Source organism: Rhopalosiphum padi, chromosome 2 (assembly GCF_020882245.1).
Source record: "Rhopalosiphum padi isolate XX-2018 chromosome 2, ASM2088224v1, whole genome shotgun sequence".
Taxonomy (NCBI): domain Eukaryota; kingdom Metazoa; phylum Arthropoda; class Insecta; order Hemiptera; family Aphididae; genus Rhopalosiphum; species Rhopalosiphum padi.
The window spans coordinates 47,125,369-47,145,115 of NC_083598.1; the positions used below are offsets into that span (position 1 = coordinate 47,125,369).

The 19,747-nt window shown below is 23.4% G+C and overlaps 1 protein-coding gene across 1 annotated transcript; it reads right to left on the reverse strand.

The window, feature by feature from the left end:
- Nucleotides 1–833: 833 nt before the first annotated feature.
- On the reverse strand, nucleotides 834–17,343 carry LOC132920327 (uncharacterized). The gene is made up of 19 exons (XM_060982620.1): nucleotides 17,187–17,343; nucleotides 16,959–17,059; nucleotides 16,716–16,879; nucleotides 15,676–15,857; nucleotides 15,329–15,575; nucleotides 14,517–14,645; nucleotides 13,242–13,477; nucleotides 12,283–12,568; nucleotides 8,600–9,983; nucleotides 8,367–8,518; nucleotides 8,114–8,309; nucleotides 6,741–6,945; nucleotides 6,152–6,388; nucleotides 5,631–5,729; nucleotides 5,425–5,564; nucleotides 5,316–5,364; nucleotides 5,052–5,143; nucleotides 2,407–2,543; nucleotides 834–1,355 (listed from the first exon to the last, which is right to left on the reverse strand). The coding sequence occupies exons 2-19, from the start codon at nucleotides 17,014–17,016 to the stop codon at nucleotides 1,203–1,205; spliced, it is 4,146 nt and encodes a 1,381-aa protein (XP_060838603.1). The 5' UTR covers nucleotides 17,017–17,059; nucleotides 17,187–17,343; the 3' UTR covers nucleotides 834–1,202.
- Between the last annotated feature and the right edge of the window lie 2,404 nt (nucleotides 17,344–19,747).

Consider the following 19,747-nt stretch of genomic DNA (forward strand, 5'->3'; position numbering starts at 1 on the left):
AATGGTAGCACAAAAGGGTTTTTTAATCCAGGACCCTGGAGCATAGATCATATTAAGTATGCTTAAGATAAGGAGAGAGAAAAGCTTATTGAAATTCACAAATATAACTCTCACCCAGTCAACTTTATATTATTTTTAATTAATTGAATGTAATGAACTAGTAAGCTAATAAGAAATGACAAACTAACGTATGTAAAAAACAATTTGAGTTGATGAATTCAAAGCGATGGAAAATAGGAGAATTAATTTATAATCTTTACTTTATTATAAATATTATATAATAAGACAATAATAAATATAATATGTACACATATTATGTATTACAATATGCATATTTAATTTTTAATATTAAACCAAACTTTTTTTTTAAAATGTTATGTAATGTATTCTTATTTTATACATGATTTATATTTATTTCATATGATTTAAAAATATTTTAAATTTTAGTTTATAAATTCAAAAACATGTTTATACCAACATAAACAACACATTATTATTGTATGTACATTAAACTTGATTCTATGTACTATGTATTTATAAATATTCACAGTTTCTAATGTACAATAAGGAAAAGTATTAAAAACAATTTAGGGGCACTCTCTAAGTATTAGGGCATAAATGTTTCCTCTCGACCAGTAATTTAAGTCTGCACACACCTATGATTATGACTAAAAATAAATACATTCAATTACATTTAAATAATTAACATTATAAAGTTAGTAAGATTATTCATATTATTAGTCCTATTTTAATTTTCAAGTATACCATTAATATAAAAAATATATAATAATTATAATATATATATATATTATCTAATGAATAAAAACATATCATAAACAATAAAATATTTAATGAAAATCAACAGTCAGAACCACTATAAAATATTATATTTCAACAGTAAATAAAAGTTCACAAAAATAAATAGATCACAACAATTGTTAAACTAATATAATACTTTAATAAAAACACACATTTTTCAAGTTATTATATTTAGTTAGGATTTTTGTGTGATGTATGAAAAAATATTATATTAAGAGTAATTTTCGTTACATAAATTAAACAAATTCTGTTACACATATTATGTATGATATACACATTTGACTTTAAACAATTTTTCTAGGTATAAATTTAAGGACACAAATTAATAAATTAAGCTAATGAATAAAATACAAAATAATAGTATTTATTAATCTATACATTTATCACCTGTGACTATTGCTGTTTCCAGGTTCATTTTCAATATTATTATTCGAACGATCTCGTCTTCTTGAATGAACATCAGTTAATGAATAAGTTTCTGGTTCAAAAACAGGCGGATATTCTAATGATTCGGTGTCACTGATTTGATCCAAAGGCTATACATTTTTTACAGAAGATATTACTATTTAGTTTAATTAAATATATGTACAGTGACAATGTTATATATTAGGTGTATTTTTATACAGGGTGATTCTTATATCATAAAACACTCATTATTTCAAAAAGTTTTCATGCTTTTGAAAACTTTTTTTACATAGTTTCAAGTTATAAAAAAAAACGTTTTTTTAAAAAATTATATTTTTTAAAGTTTTTTACTTTTTTGAATGACAACTTAGAGTTTTAATATCATATTCCAAAGCCGAAAAATTTTCTCAGCATTTTGGTACATAAAAATCGAATTTAGGGCGAGTAGTTTATGAGTTATAATATGTATTTAAAGTTTAGACAAGCTGGGTAGTGGACAAACATTTTGCGGGGTAACTCCGTACCACTTCACTCTGCACATCTAAACTTTAAATACTTATAACTCATAAATTACTCGCCCTAAATTCAATTTTTATGTATCAAAATACTCAGAAAATTATTCTGCTTTGGAATATAAAATTAACACTGTTATCATTCATAAGAGTAAAAACTTAAAAAATTATAAGGATAAAAAATATTTAAAAATATAATTTTTTAATAAAAATGTGATTTTTTTATCAACTTGAAACTATGGAAAAAAATGTTTTCAAAAACATGAATTATGATTGTTTTATGATAAAAGAATTACCCTGTATTAAGCCGATTCAGAAATATATATATTATAAAAATGAATTACTTATAAATATAAGTATATATATTATTTAACTGATATTTGTTTGTTGTCTAAAAATTAGAATTTTTTTAAATAATTTGTGTTTAGTTTTTGCTAAGCTAATTAATTTACTACTTCAAGATTATGATTGTTCATTGAATTTTTTTTAAATTTTTATTTCATCAAGGTGTTATAACTTGTAAGTTGTAAGTGGATATTTTAAATATGTAACAATGACACTGCATTCATTGATTATCAATTAATAAAGTTTATTATTCATTTATAATTAAATAAAAACTAAAATATTATTGTTTTTAATAAAAATTATAAAATTTAAATAAAATACTAACATATCGATTGGAATATAATTGATGTTCATGTGATTCAGATAATTGAGGCATAAATGGACTATCACGAGGATGTGGAAATGTTTTAGAATTTCTATTTCCATTAAAATCACTAGATTGAGTTGAACTCTCAGTTAACCCTGGAAATATAATACAATATTATTTATTAATTTATTAATACGTCTATACTTAAATATTGATAACTTATTTTAAAAACTTCTATACTAATAACTATAATATATACAATATAGGTATATATTTAAATATTAAAATAAATATGTGTTATTATAGTACATTATAATTATTATATACATTTAAAGTGTATGTTTTTATTCTAGATAATGAGGAAAACAAAAAAAGTTTTGGTTTTACAATGGTCTTTAATTTATTTTATATCGTTTTTACGTAAGCCTGTGGATAAAAGAATCACTCCATTGTTTTAGTGGTATTAATTATAGATTAGAAATTTAATTACGTTGGTATTTACTTTTTTTCATTTTTGATCTAATTACCCTCAGCACAGGGAATAATTACAGACTTTAAGAGTTGATCAAATGGTGAATTAAAATAACTATAGTTACATATTTAGTAGATCTACACAGCTATTAATACAACAATTAGCAATTTAATACTACAATATAGATGTAAGATGTAACACATCTGCCACAATGACACACTTGTATTAAAACTTTAAAAAAAAATTATAATTTTATTAAATACACCCAGGGGCAAATAGAAATTTTTTTTTGAGTGAGGGGGGGGGGGTGTTGACCACACCCTCCCGCTTAGGCATGTCACTGAATACACCTAATTTTATTTATACAAAAATTACTTACAATTATTTAAATATTTAAAATTATTGTTAAAAACCAAAATGTTTTATACTTTGTTATTTCTACTTTAATATCAAAATGTTTAAAAAATATAGTGTGAATATGCAAATGTATTACAGCTAGTTTAATTACATAATACTTACTCTAATTTAGTCTAAAACCAATCATATTTAAAATGTAATAAATTAGTTCATTAATTATGATTTAAATTATTTTTTACCAATATAATATCAACTTAATGTTTATTAAAGTTAATCACTATAAGTATCAATAAATAAATACAAATAATAATAGTAGTAAATAATATAAAATTCATTATTTATTATTTACCAACCTAACTACCCAGAACCCATCTACTTATGTAATAAAAATAATATTATATATCTTAATGGTATTGCATACTAGTAGGTATACTACACTATACTATAGTCTATAATATATTATTTAAAATAGTTAATTTGAAAACTTAAATATTATTTTAATAGTTAGTTTATTATATAATTTAATAGCTACCTTACTAAAAGCTTATTTATACTTAATTAATAATTAATAATATATAAATATGTTTTTAATTGTTGAATGAATAGTTTTAATGATAGAAAAGTTTATTTATAAGTTATCTTGTGTTGTATAAATTTCAGAAGTGAATTTGAAGGTATTATTATATTAAATAATTACTAATTATTGTTTTTTGTTGTTGTAAAAATTTAATATTAAATATAAAAATTAAAAAAAAAAAAGGTAGTCAAGTGGGTACTACTCTGCTGCAACCTATGTGTTAATGGGTCACTATTATAGATGTGTTAAATTTGAATTTAATGATTTATAATTTTATATGAAAAACAATTCTGAGCGAAGGCGATTTGACAAGCTTATATCACAAACTATATTTAATTTTGTTTTTTAGATATACATAGCATTTATTTTTTTTAATTTATTTTAATATTACAGTATTGATATAATTCTTTACGTACATTTTACATATATTATATTATTAGTTTATAATTATTATACAAATGTATATTTTTACCATATAATATCAATATTTAAATAACTTATAGGCACAATAGGAGGCGCTTAGGGTGGATTAGCACAATCAATTTTAAAAATTAGTACCCTCAAATAATTTTTTATAACATTGCATATAGCAAAATGCATAATATACTTAAAAGTTTTTAAAAAATAATTTTGTTTTTAAATTTTAACAAAATAATAATTAATATTGTTATTTATTGATTAAATAAGTAAGTAATTTCATCCAAATTTAACTTAAATTGTCTATTTAAAATAATTGAATAATTGAATAATATTTTATTGAAAAAAAAAATGAAAATTTATCATGTCTTCAAATAGCTCAATTTTTTTTACTGTAATAGAAAATGATAATAAAATTATTTAATAATTTTAAGTATCTACGGTTATTTATTTTAAAGTTACATCAAATGACAAAATTAATTTTGTCAAAAATAGGATATGCGTTTTTTTTTTCTAGTTAATATAAAAGTACTGGTAATTTTTCACTTTTTATCTCCCAAAATGTCCATTTAAATCCAATTTGCTATTCAAAATCATCCTTAACACATTGAAAATTGAAACATTTAATTGATTAATTATTATCTATACACACACACACACACACACACACACACATACACACAAAGAATCACATAGTAAAATCAATACATTAATTGCTCCACTCGGAATCTAAAATAATTTAGTAATAATATTATTTTGTCATAAATTCAAATATATTAACAATGGTTAAAGGTAAATTTTAAATAAACAAAATATTATCATGGTAAACAAATAACTTACAAGGTGGTAATACACTTAAATTGTAATTGTGTTCAACATTAGTCAATGCAGTGATTGGTTGCCTTGATCGAGGTTCACTTTCAGCAGCAATTCTAAAAAGCAAGTATAAATGCAGTTCTATAATCTATAGGTAAATACTAATAAATTATATTTTTCTATTAATTGCTAGAAATATAAGTTAATAATGATTACTGTATAATAAAGGAAAAGAGAATATAAAAATAATCTTTATCTAAACGTATATCCAATTTATAAGAGACATACCTGAAACTGGCTTGATCCAAAAGTTGTTGACTTTGATCATCTCTGGTTCCTGTCAAATGATTAATTAAAATTTGTTTAATATTTATAATAATAATATTATTATTGTAACCTGGTGGTGGTGGTGGTGGTGGAGCTATGTACTGAGGTACACGCATTCCCATATGTAGGTGTTGTATACGCCTTTCATCTTGCCGGGACTGTATAAATGATTCTAATGTTATTTCAGAACTGTTTGTAGGATCTGCTCTTCTAAAAATTTTGAAATTTGGATTTATTAAGTTACAATTTTTTTTTTAAATAATTTAACTATGGTACCTTTGGTTAGTATCAGGTTTTGTTATCGAAGCTAATCGATAATCAACCATATCTGCTGGACGATTATGGTTAATTTGAGATATAGGATATATATCAGAGCTAAAATAAAATATTTTATTTAATGTATCTATACTAAAAAACAATTATACATCAGTTTGTTTTATTTGTTTAAAATAATAAAAACAATTTTGCAATAAATAAAATTATTTAGAAAATGATAATTAATTGTAAAATAATCAAAAGAAAATACTTTCTCTTTGATCATAGAATTCCAATAATTTGATAAACCATTATAATTATTTTAAACTTTTTATGTTTTTTTATACTTGAGAAATTAAAATTATTGTTTATGGAGTTAAAATATATACTATCATGTTTAGTAATTATACCTTAAATTATTTCACTTATTGGCTATTGATAAATAATATGTATTATATCAGCTAAAGAAATAATTAGAACATATTATAATATTATTTTGAAGAAAAAGATAAATATTGTTTTATTTTTAATAATAAATTTACTTTTGGTGATAAGAGCTAGGGAGTACAGATGTATCTGTTGCACACTTAGGAACTGTTGGAGGTACTCTTCGATAACTACGGTATTGAGATGTTGGAACTGGTTCATTTGAGTCCCGCCCTATCATACCCATTCCTAAAAATTTCCAATGCTTTCTGTCTAAACTGCTACCTTTTGCTTGATCTTCTTTTGTCAAATTCTTTTTTTGTTGTTTTTTTAATGAATGAAAGCTTTTATCCCTAAAGAAACATATATTAATAATTAATATTTTAGTATACTATGCTTAAAATTAAATATTTATATTAGATGAGTTTTAAATTTTATTTTTTAGTTACAGCTAGCAGTAAATATTTCTATATTTTTAACTCAATGTTTCAGCTTTACAGAAAAGTTAAAAAACTAAAATGTTAGTTTAAAATAATAGAAAGCGTAATAAATATAGTTAATGAAGTTTCTTATTAATAAAAATTAAGTTTAAACAGCTTAAATATGACAATCTGGAATATATGTTAAAATAAACTGTTAATTTGAATACATATAAGCAATATTTAAGATTAAAGAAATAATAAAATATGTAATAGTAATTCTTACGTTTTGTTTTTATTAGAACTTGTATTATGATTCGAATGTGACCCCATGTGACTTGAAAGAAATGTAGAAATATTCTTAAAAGCTGAACTTGTAAAAGAAGAATCATGTGATGTTCCTGGTTTTGATGAAAACGTATCTACCAATTCATGGTTTTCATTTAAGTTATCATCTTCTTCACCATCAGTCTCGCTAACAGCCACAATATCTAAAGATTATGGACAATTAAATGTTGAATATGTTATTATTTTTTAGGATTATGAGCAATGTTAAATTACAATTTCAGCCATATGTTCCACATATACTTACAAAATAAAGCATAAAAAACATATATTTTGCTAAACATTTACTAAAAATTACATTTTTATGGAAATTGTATTAGAAATATTAAAGCGATTTTCTCCTAAAATATAATAAAATGAGCCTGTATTTAAATAGTACAGTAATTAATTAGTAACTCTTGCTATAAAATTATACATAGTGGCAAAAATTGAAATAGAATTAGTTTTTTCTTTACTGTATTCAAGTTAAGAACTATACTTGGTAACAATGAGTCTTTTTCAAGCAGCAGTCAGGCAATACCAGTTTGTCACCCCCATCTATACGCCTGTTGCATAAGTCAGCTGCCAAATACAGTTTAATTGAACAGAATATAGAATTGTTATTTTTGTCTTTTATTTTTTTTTTCAGTAATCAAGTAATAATTATTTTACATTTGTTAATTAAATTTAATTGATAAATACTAATTATATTTAAAAATACTTTAGAAATTGATTACATATAACAAACACATATGAAACAGATTAAAAAATGTCTTAAAAAAGTTTAAAAATATTATCATAAATAATATTATATAACTGAAGGTATTATAAAACATTGTTAAATAATAATTTTTGTCTTAATAATTGGTGGAAAACACTGATATGACTAATTCTTTTTAAGAATTTTACTACTTCAATATTAATAACTAACTATATCAAATTTTTAAATTTAAACAGAACAATATAAAAATAACTATACTTATTTATACAACCTTGGAGCCCAATAGAACAATACAACATTAAAGTAAGTAAATAATAAAATGGATAAAATAAATAAATTATTTCCACCATAGTTGATGTTGTTAAATGAAACAACAAAGGAAGGACTAACCTATTTGAGTGAGAAAGAATTTTAAAGTGTATCAGAGAAAAATAGAGGGAGCATCCACATATCCATTAATCAGCCTGCGAAGTTTTAGATAGATTTATGGGAAATAAAAGGTGTCATTAGTGTATTACTAAAAAATAAAATGTTTCATTTTTAGTAAGAACCTATACTTTTAGCTAATTGTTTAAAATTAATAATACCATTTAAAAGAATTTAATTGGATTTACTTGAATTATGTCCATCAGCGATGGTAGCAGTTGAAAACCAATCCAACCACATGGATAAATCATCTGGTGTTTCAGCTGCAAAATAGAACATGGTTCCCATATGGTATACTTTAAAGGCATTAGTTCTTGACTTAACTTCATCAGCAACAGATACCGTAAAACCAGATAATATGATCATAAGTCGGGATTTAGATGACTAAAAAGTATATCAAAATTAATTTAAATAAATAGTATAATAATAAATTTGTTATACTTCTTTATTATTAAACCCATAAAAAGTAGTTCCTTTAATAATGAACCATCCTTTAATCCATTGCATTCTAGGAGATATTTTTTTAGATCTTTGATAGAGCCATCCTTGATATTCACACGTACCTAATTCTTTAGCACTTATATTTCGACGTTCTAAAAAAAGAAAAGCAAACAATGTATTAATAATGTAATAAATTATTTCTATAATTTTAATGTATAGAAAATTAAAATTACTAGCTATTAACGGATTTCGTTGAAATAATTGTTTTTGTCCTTTATTTTCTTTTTTGCCAATAGTTTTAGCACCAAGCATAGCTCTATAGCTGGTTCTTTTAGGCAGTTCAGCAGGCTTGGATGGTCTAGGAGGTGGTACCGGTGGCTGAGATTTTTTTATTTCAGTTTTTTGTCTGGGAAATGTAGCTGGAGTATTTAATACAGCTTGATGAAGTATGATGGCTGTTCGTTCAGATGGTAAAGATATATTATCTTTGGTATCTACCCGAAATATATTATCATCACTACCGCTAAGATCAGTTAATGACAGTGGTGGGCAAGCATCAGATAAATCAGAAAATGAATTTTTTTCAAAATCTGATTGATCTTGATGTTTACTGTTAAAGAAAGATTTATTTTTACAATGATTTATGGAATATTTGGAACAATCCATTGATTCTGGAATTCTATCTTGAGATAAATGTGTTGTTATGTTATCATAATCTAAGAAATTTTCATTTTGATTTTCTAAATAACTGTTTGTCATACTTTCTAAGTGTTCTTCTTGTTTTGAATCAAATGAAAATCCACTGCCAGATTCTGATACTCTATTACTAAATTGTTCTATACTTTTACTATTTTCAAGTTCAAATCCTTTATTATCAGTTATATCAGTATCTTTTAATTTTGAAAAATTTGCATCTTCAATTCTAGGCGGTGGAGGTTTTGGAAAATATAAAATCGGTTTTACTGATTTATTTACACAACTATTTTCAACCGATTCTGTCATAGTTGCTAAAGAAACATTTTCATCACTTCGAGGAGGGGGTGGTTTAGGGAAAACTAAAATAGGTTTATCAGGTCTTTTGAATTTTTCTTCATTAAAAACACTGTTATTAGTGACTTCATGAGTCTCATAATTTTTTACATCTTCAATTGACATTCTCAAATCAGAATCAAAATATTCAAAATCGTTAGGCAGATTACATTCTGCAGAAAAGTCATAAGATGGAGTACTATAACTTTTGTCTAGTTTACCACGAACTTTAGTAAATAATGGATTATCAATTGGTTTAGCAACTTTCAAAACAAAGGGTTTTGGCATTATTTTAGGTTTTTTGTTAATAATATGTTCTGGGCTGTTATTAATTTTCAATTGATTAATTCGCTCTTTGACAGAAATTAAATTACAGCTAGTTAAACCATCATCTTTAATAGATGTATCAAGGAGTTTCTTATCAGCAAACTTTTGACTTTCAATTTTCTCTTCATTTGGTGGTAATGATGTCCAATGAACTTTTGTTGGTTTAGAACGTTTGCTAAGTTGCATCTCACTATTAGATTTTTCACTATTATTTTTATTATTATTATGTGCTTCGTTAACTTGTTTCAATTCGTTCCAAAACTGAAAATAATATTTCAAAGATATTAATATTTAAAGTAAGTATTTTTATATTAGTATAAAAAAATCATTTTAAATAGGGAAAAATTCAATCCATGCAAATAAAAAGGTGGAATACGATTGAGAACTGTTAATACAATTTATTCATTAGTAACTATATATTCCATATAAATCTAAAATTTAAATTTAATTTAATAAATACAATTTAACAATTAAACTGCTTAGATAATTATAAATTTTGTAGTTATTTACAACTATCAATTGTAATTAGAAACACAAAATAATATTCATCAGTCCATCAGTCACTGGACATCAATTACATTTATCAAAATAGTAGAAAATGATTAAAATTATTTACTTTTTGTTTTGATCTAAATTAAATAGAATCATGAAATTCACTCAATCGTATGTATACACCATAACAATAATATTTATAGTATTTCCATTTGATTAAAAGTTGAAAGTATTTTGTTAAGGGTCTTCCTAGCTTTAAAATTGTAACCATTGATTGCATAGATATTAGTTACACATAACTTTTATATAATTAACCAATACTATATTAGTGAATAAAATATTAGAATATATAAGTGAAATATGTATAAATTTATAAGACTTGAACATACAATAAAAATAATTTTTGACAAATAACAACTTACAAACATAGTATCTGTATAAACATTTATAAATATATGATATTGTTCACAAACACTTGAACCATGTCTTTAATATTAAACCTGCATACAAAATTATTTAGCAGGGTAATTATTAATTGTATAAGAGATAATTTAAAAATTAGTTAGTAATGACTTTTTAAAAAATTAACTATAAACAATTTAACATTAACCAATTTTTTTAAATTTATAATAAAATTTAAATGCACAAAGTAAATACATTGTTTTAATTGATTTAATAGTTTATGGAAGACCCTTAAAAACATTCTACTGAACTCTCTCACACACATACACACACAGACACAACTCACACTAAGAAGAATATTATCCTACAAATAGTCAAATAGTGTTTATAATTTAGATTTAATAACAATAATACATAAATTATAGAAAATTAAAAGACAGAATATTAAATAATAAAATAGAAAAACAAATGTTAACCCAAAGTGTTTAAAATAATATTAACTAAGCTCAATTTATTAAATTAATAATATAGTTTTCTTAATTATTTTACCATACAAATCCTTGAAGATTTAAATTTAAATATATTTTATATTTAAGTACATTAATGTATTATATTATTAAGGCTTCATATAAATTACTTTTTATTTTGGCAGAGCAAGTGTTTAATGAGAAGAAAATAATAAATAATTAAAGCTTCAAATAAAAATGTAAGATTTTCTACATAATTGTATATATATTCTATAAACACAAAATAATTAATAATTATAAATTATAATGTAATATTTAATATTTTTTATATCTTAATAGACTTAGTATTTCTTTTGGATCAACTAAAATATCTTTAACCGATACTGTATATTAGATAAAGTTTCATAAGAATATAATATATATATTATAGAAACTATTAAAATACATTTCATCACACTCTGCCAAAACTTAAAATACTTTAAATATTATAAATAATTTAATAAACTGATTCTTAGTTATATTGATGCAACTTACACAAAAAAAAAAAATTAAACATATTTTTCAATATAATAGATCAATAAGAAATTTTTTTATAAAATAAACATACAAGTAATAACCAATATAGAAAGATGTAGAAGGCTGTTGTTACCTGTAAGTATTTACTTATTCATATATCACTTGTTACTCGTTCTTAAATGTACATTAATAATCCAATACTTTAGATTAATGTATTAGGCCTTTTTGAATGTTCACCAGAATAATTAGCTCACATTGAACTTTGGAGAAAAACTTTGACATTAATGTAAGAAATAAATAACTTAATAAGTATATATAATATTTTTTTGTATCTATTTAAAAATGTATTTTGAAAACTTAACAAATAAAATTGTTATTTTTATATAAATATTAGAATAAGAATGTTAGAATGAATTGAGCTGGCATGACAAATTGACTAACCTTTCATATAGGTTTATTTAGGCACGTCTAGTGTTACCTGTTCAAAAAAATAACAAACTATAAAGTGCATTTAATACGCACATCAGTCGTGTTGAGGAAGTCATTTTTAAAATTGTTTGAAATTTTATAATAGTCAAATATGATTATTTATTAGGTATTTTTTATTATTGTTGTAGCTATTACATAAATATTTTTTGTTTTGTTTTTTTTTAATACTAAAAATTATATTCTTCAACAAATACCTGATCAAAATTGAATGGTGCATGTTTTCCAATAGGACTGGCCCCACTTATTGTTGCCCTTCTTTGAACAGGGATATGTGGCTTTGGAAGATATAGTCTAACAGAAGTAGGTGAGGAGCAGTTGGCACTTTCAAGTTCACTTTCATCACCACTACTACTATTACTGTGTGAAAAAATTTCAGGAGAAATTGAACGCCCACCTAAATGTATAACTGGTGGAGGACTCAACAAATGATCACTTAAGAGTTGACTTTCTTGAATCTTTGGTACCTTCTTCTTATCTTGTCTAAAAATATTTTAATTATTAAACAAAATCTATCAAAAAGAAATATATTTTAAAATATACACATTTAAAAATTTTCAATTAATTACAAATAAGAACATTAATTGTATGAGTTAAATTTAAATTTTCATAAAAACAATTTTTTTCAACTTTTGATTTAATTACTGATGTTACCTAAATACTTTATATTATTTTATTTAATTAGTGCTAAAATAATATTAAAATAACACCAATGTATAAAAAATATGAAATAAAATCGAGAAAGAGTTTACTAACAAAAGAAAATTTGTTCTAGACATCACAAATATTGTTTTATATTAAAAATTATAGGAAAACATAAATTAGAATAAGAACAGTACAAAATAATGGTATTGCAATTAAATGGTATTATACAGAAATATTGAATGGGTCCAGTTGGAAATACACTAAATACATATAATAAATATAATTAAAAATATTTACAGCCATTAATATAGTAAATAAATGAGCCATATCATTGGAAAATTTCATAATTATGACTAACAATTTAATAAATATAGTATAAAAATAATATTTTTCTAATATATTTATAGAATTTGTTGAACACAATGGTATTTTAAAAACTATAATTCAAGATTTAATTCGTACTGATGATTATTTTAAAATTTAACTGAGTTGATAAATATTATGAACTTACTTGTTTACAGGAAAACTGAAATTAGGAATTGTCAATAGGTCACTTGGCCTTGGTGGAGTAAGTTGATCAAAGTATCTTTGTGGATAATTAAATAGTTTTTTACTGGGTAGACGATATGGTTTCATATAAATTTGTCCAAATACTTTACTATGACGTGGCCGTTTTTTAAGAGTCAAAAATATATCAGTTGAAGCTTCTTCTAACAGAGCCATTACTTGTCTAGCTTGCCAACCAACCTGAAATTTAGAAACAGTTGTATACATTGAAGTGTTAAATGCTTAAAACATTTAATTTTAAATTGTTTATATAAGAAGTAGTAATATAGTAAATATTACAATAAATAATAACATAAAATGAGTTAAAAATTGTATAACAAACATATTATGTGATGGAATTGTATCTATTATCAAATGCATCACATAATAAGAAAAAAAGATTTAAAATAAAAAGATTTTGACATCTTTTTTATATTATTTTTCTACTAAATTTGTTATTAATTAGTATTTAAATATTGATAAATGATAGGTTATGCCCTCTCATGATAATATAATTTATGTATTATTTAAACATAGTAAATAATATTTATTTTTAATTTAATCTGATAAAAATCATTATCTTATACTTAATAATACATAAATTACATAACCTTGTATCATATAATAGTCAATTAGAACAAGTAATTGATTTTAAATAGAATTAAATCAATATTATTAATATGATTAAAAAAGAATTGCTGAATTTTAAATTAAATAAAAAAATTACCTATTAAGATTTTAATATTATTTTTTTACCTACATCATAATAATTCATTATTAAGAGGATGCTACACCCACATACGTTGTCACGTCTTACATACATACACTATAGCAAATTTGCATTCAGTATAAAACATTATGTATTATTAGCTTTTTAAGAATCAATATAATAGATGTCATATCAAAATTAAAGGTTTGAAAATTATCAGTGTTGTAGTTTTGAATTTTTCAATATTTTAATTTTTTAGCTAGATATAAGTATTTTCAATTTATAATATTTTGAATATTCATGTCTTGTTTGAAAATTAAAATATTGAAAAATATCAATGCTTAATAAATGTAAATGATAGATAAGTTCTCTCTAATATTAAATGTAACAACACATAATATTATGTTCAACTGAATGAAAAATTGCTGTTGTATGCATGTAAGACGAAGACAACACATGGGGGTGCTCACGTCTTCCTTAAGAGGTATTAGCAAAATTTTTAATATTATTGTATTTTTAATCATTTCTTACCACAGTTTGATAATTTACTTGTACTATTTCATCACCAGCTTCAATTTTACCACATTGATGCGCCACACTATTACATTTCACTTCTCCAACTTGATGAACTCCGTGAAATGATGGTACAATATAAAATCCCTGAAAATATTTTATTTTAATTATATTTAGCACAATATGATAAAAAATGAATAAAAATGTTTTTATTATTAGATATTAGGTAATATAGAAGTTTTACAAGAAATAATAAATAAATAAGGACAATAAACATTAGTAGCATAAAACTTCAATTTATACATAAGGTATATTTGATATTTTGAAAGATAATATCAACTAGTGAAGACAAAAAGGGCTAAGGAACAGATTTACTACTTTTAAAATTTCCATATATTCTTAACTTTAGGTCTTTTGTTTTTATTTAAACTTTAGGAAAAAATTATTAAATATTTTCATTTAATACACTAAAAAAAAGCTACTTGGCCACTACTTTATAAAATTTTTGTTAATACATGTAAACTAAACTAAAAATAAAATATCTCATTAATAAATGATCATATAGTTTGGATGTTGTTTTCTCTTGATATATACCTATGTATATACTATTTTACACTATTTCACTAAGTTCTTTTTTCCATTTACTGGTTGATATGTACTATTATTGATCTCAAATAAAATAATGAAAAATTAAATAAGCAGTAATGTTACCTTATTTTGACATAAGTGCTATTATTATTTTAAGTTATAATTTATTATTTTTATTTACAAAGAAAAAGACTGGCAAAAAACCTAAAAATTAATAATAATAAAGTTTTTATATATATTACCAGAGATTCTCCAGATCTTTTTTTAAGTGTAGCAACATCCAAAGAAGCCGGTTGTAAAATTAGAGAATCTTGACTTTCTTGAATAACATGATCAGCATGTTGAGCTAATTGTTTGGCAATCTCAAAAATATTTTCAACAGGATTCTCAGCAAAACGATCACGCTGACCACTAGTTACTATTTCAAGAGCCAACTTAAGTAAGTTATTTTTCATACTTATATAATGTGGTTGGCCACAAAATGGAGGTCTAAAAATTAAAATAATGTGTTAACTTTTTTCATCACAATAATAATAATAATAATAATAATAATAACAATAACAATAATTAATAATATATTAAATCAAACCTGTTTAACCAATTAACTAATGGTTTTAGAGCAGCTACTGTGTTAGCAACATCTGTAAGAATTTTAGTTGGAACTTGAGTAGAATTTAAATAATTTTGTTTTATGTCTTTGTATAAGCTATGAGCGCTGCAAGACAACCTTAATGCTAGTAATTGTACATTTTCTTTATCCAGTTCATAATGCTAGAAATCATTAAAACAAAAGATAAACTAAAGAATCAGGGTATATTTACGAAGGACGGGAATGGCTAAGAAATCTAAAGGTAGTATTACAATGTAATGTTTGCAATATGTTTCTATACAAGAATGCTTTTCTGAATTTTAATGATATCGTATTTATGTCTATTATGTTATTGTCACTTTAATATTAGTTTACCATGAATATAATACATAAATATTATATTATATCCATTACCAATTTTCTGACTTAGAAAAATTTATCAACATTTCCCCACAAAATATAGATCATTTTAATATAATTAAAAATAAATATAATTGTAATATGTAGTCAAGTTACTACCATTACTTCTACTTAGTAGTTAACTATCAAAATTTCAGATCAATACAAATCACAATCATAAGCAAATTTATTTTAATAGTGCCCCATATATTTTTATTACACAATTTAATTTTGGAAACACCTATATACGTATAACTTTGTTTGTTCTCTTATTTTATTTCTCAAATATTTTACACATATTTATTATTATCATTACTAACCCCTCATCACCTTAAATAAAACTCTGGATGTCCCCCTGTCCTGTAAAGAATTGTGTTATTGAAGTATAATAAAAATAAATATATATATTCATATATAATTTCTTTACCTAATTTTATTTTATTATAATATCATAGATCAAAATCATCATTTTAAGTTAAACTATAATGATTCTCTTAAAGATTTTAAGTTATTAATTGGTGGTATCAACTTAAATAAGTGACAATAAAAATGGGTAGGGATTATAAAAACAGTACAAATAACATGATTAGCAATTTAGATTGAATGTTGCAATTAGCTTTAGTATATCTGCTAAAACTTACAAAATTCCTTAGAAGATCTACTGCTTCTAGTATTAACTCTTGGTGTCCAATTTTTTGCACACCAATTTTATCCAAATCATTAGGTTGCATATCTAATAACTTTTGTCCATTTACATCTGTATCAATGAAGTACTTGATATATGGTATAATAACACTATCTAAACCTATTAAGTAACATATTTAAAATATTTGTAAATTTGTTTTGATTATTTATTTAAGTAATTAGGTAAAGTTTTAATTTACCTTTAAGCCAATCAGCTACTTGGTCAGATTTCCAATCAGCAACATTTACATAAGCCATTATTTACAATTTTAAATTAGTTCATTAATTATGGGCTATATTTCTAAATGCAATAAAAACCAATATTAATTACAATAATTTTGGTTTAAATTTTAAATGTAAAGAAACATGACATATAAAATGTTCTTTTTTAAAATTAAATAGATGAGCAATTAATGCATATTACTTACTAAAGTAATTGACAGTATATAATTGATATCTGATCATTGAGTAATTATGACCATAAATAAATTAAATAATAACAATTCACAAGAAACAAATAATAAATTGATACTCTAAGAAACAAAACTAACAACTAAAAGTTTTATTCATTTTATGACGTATTCTTACAATCTCGCTTATCATGGTTTCAAGCAAGGACAAATACCAAGGGCCTTATCTGATTGGTTTAAATTCGTTCCATATCAACCAAACATTGACAACAACAACAATTTTTACCAAATTTGGCAACATCCTTGACCCCAAATGACAAGTGTTAAGAAAGACAAACAAAACAAATAATAAAAATTAAAATACTGGAATACGAATAATTGATCTCACAAATTAAAACTTTTGGATAATTATTTATTTATTTATTAGTAACTGCATATTTCGAATCAAAAATATATCGATTAATCGTTTTTGTTATGAATATTATAATAGGTACTTTGTTTTTAAAACATTATTAATTGATATCGCTGAAATCTAAATTTGAAATTGTAGATAATGCTGATAATGCCAAGATCATCGCCAGTCACTACTTATGTAGTTATGTCTAAGTTATTAGGCTATTAGTTATTACCTTAGGGCTTAGGGCTTAGTAACGTGCCCCTAGAATATACCTAATTCTATTATTTTTATAATAATAAATATAATGGCTTGAATATTATTATTATTATTATTATTATTACTTATGTAGTTATTTTTTATAATTAAATTTTAGAAAAATGTTTATATATTATAACTTATAACCACTATTCACTAATTTACTTATACCAAAATATAACCAAACCAAACGAAACAAAATATATTTATGTAATAACTATTTAGGCGTTTGTGTTTACTTTCAACATTCGTCGTCAACACAAAAGAGTAGGTATTAGAAACAATTACCAGAAAATAATATAATATAATATTTAAGCCAGGTTTAGAACTTACCAACTACGAACTACCCATTAATTAATGTGTAACGGTTGATTAACCAAATTATACCTACTTATAACGTTATAATCGGGAACTGGGACTGTCTTAAATGTTGATCTTGGACCCATCTATGCTTAGAATTTAAGCATATTAGCCATTATTTTTTTTATAGATACTTATGCTATATATGCCTATATCATATTAGGTACTTATATGGTTATATCGTATATAATTTAAGTTATAGGTAGACATAAATAATAAAGATACTAATAGACAAAATAATATAATATCATTACTATCAATATGTCGACTGTTATGAAACGAGGACGGTAAACTTAAGTCAGTGCGCAAAGCTCGAAAAATTAAAAAAAAAATAAGAATGGAAAACCGTCATAATTGTATAACATTTATTAAGGGATGAGCACTCAATGCTTGTTCTTTCCATCCTTATTGTGATAAACACCAATTTTAATGCCTTTTGCCTAGGAATATTGATGATTTTTTATTTTCAATAAACGATAGCGGATATAATACTGATTCTTTTTAGTGCATACGAATCTGTAGACTATTTATTTGTGTTACTTCCACACCAAGTCATGGAACAAGGGATTTTTAAGTTTCAAAATTAAGAGCATGGTAAAATGTATTTTGTCATGTTCCAGATATATAAATTAACACATATATTATAATTAATAATAATGTAATATTAATATATTATATATAAGTAGATAGGTAGTTGTAGTACATAGCCAGTTTAGATAGGTAGGTACACTATAAATACTAATACAGTTTACGAATACATAATATCATTGGTTCCAAACGGGAAAATAGTTATAATTCCATAAGATATTTATTCCAATAAACTTTTGTCCAAACTATTTTGGAACAAATGTTTACTGGAAGAAATATTTTTTAGCACAAGCAATAATTGGAAGATGTTTTTTCATCAAAAATATAGCGTTGAAATAAAATAATTGAAACATTTCTATTTACTATTTAGTCTTATGTTTTTCTAAAAAAAGTAACTATATGTAGATAACAATAAATTACCTACTATGAAAAAATTTTAAAACTTTTATTTTACAAAACGCACGGCCCATAACACTTTTTCCAATTGTCAATTTCACAATAGTAAATACTAAATATAACAAAATTATAATAAATAAGTATAAAAATATAAAATACACTCCTAATCTCATCAGCAACAAGTGAAAGGTCATTTTCGATTTATTAATCGTTCGTCTTTATACATAGAAAGAGAACAAATAGGTAAAAAATGAACATATAATTGATAAGTTTGCAAAAATTCAAGAAAATTAGATTTAATATGATTTATTTTTAATTTGTAATTTTTTTTAGATTTCTTGTACCTGGGGTCGGATTTAGTGGGGGACGTGGGGGGGTGTTACACTACCGTCTACCACTGGCCCCACTTAAGATACCTAGTTCATTTTAGACGGCAAGTCGGCAATTATGATTTTATTATTTTTTATGATTATACATATTTGAATATTTAAATATTATTTATTATAATATTTAATATAATAGATCATAATAACTTAAAATATAGCAAAATAGGTAGATAATCAAAAGTATTTTTATAAAAAAT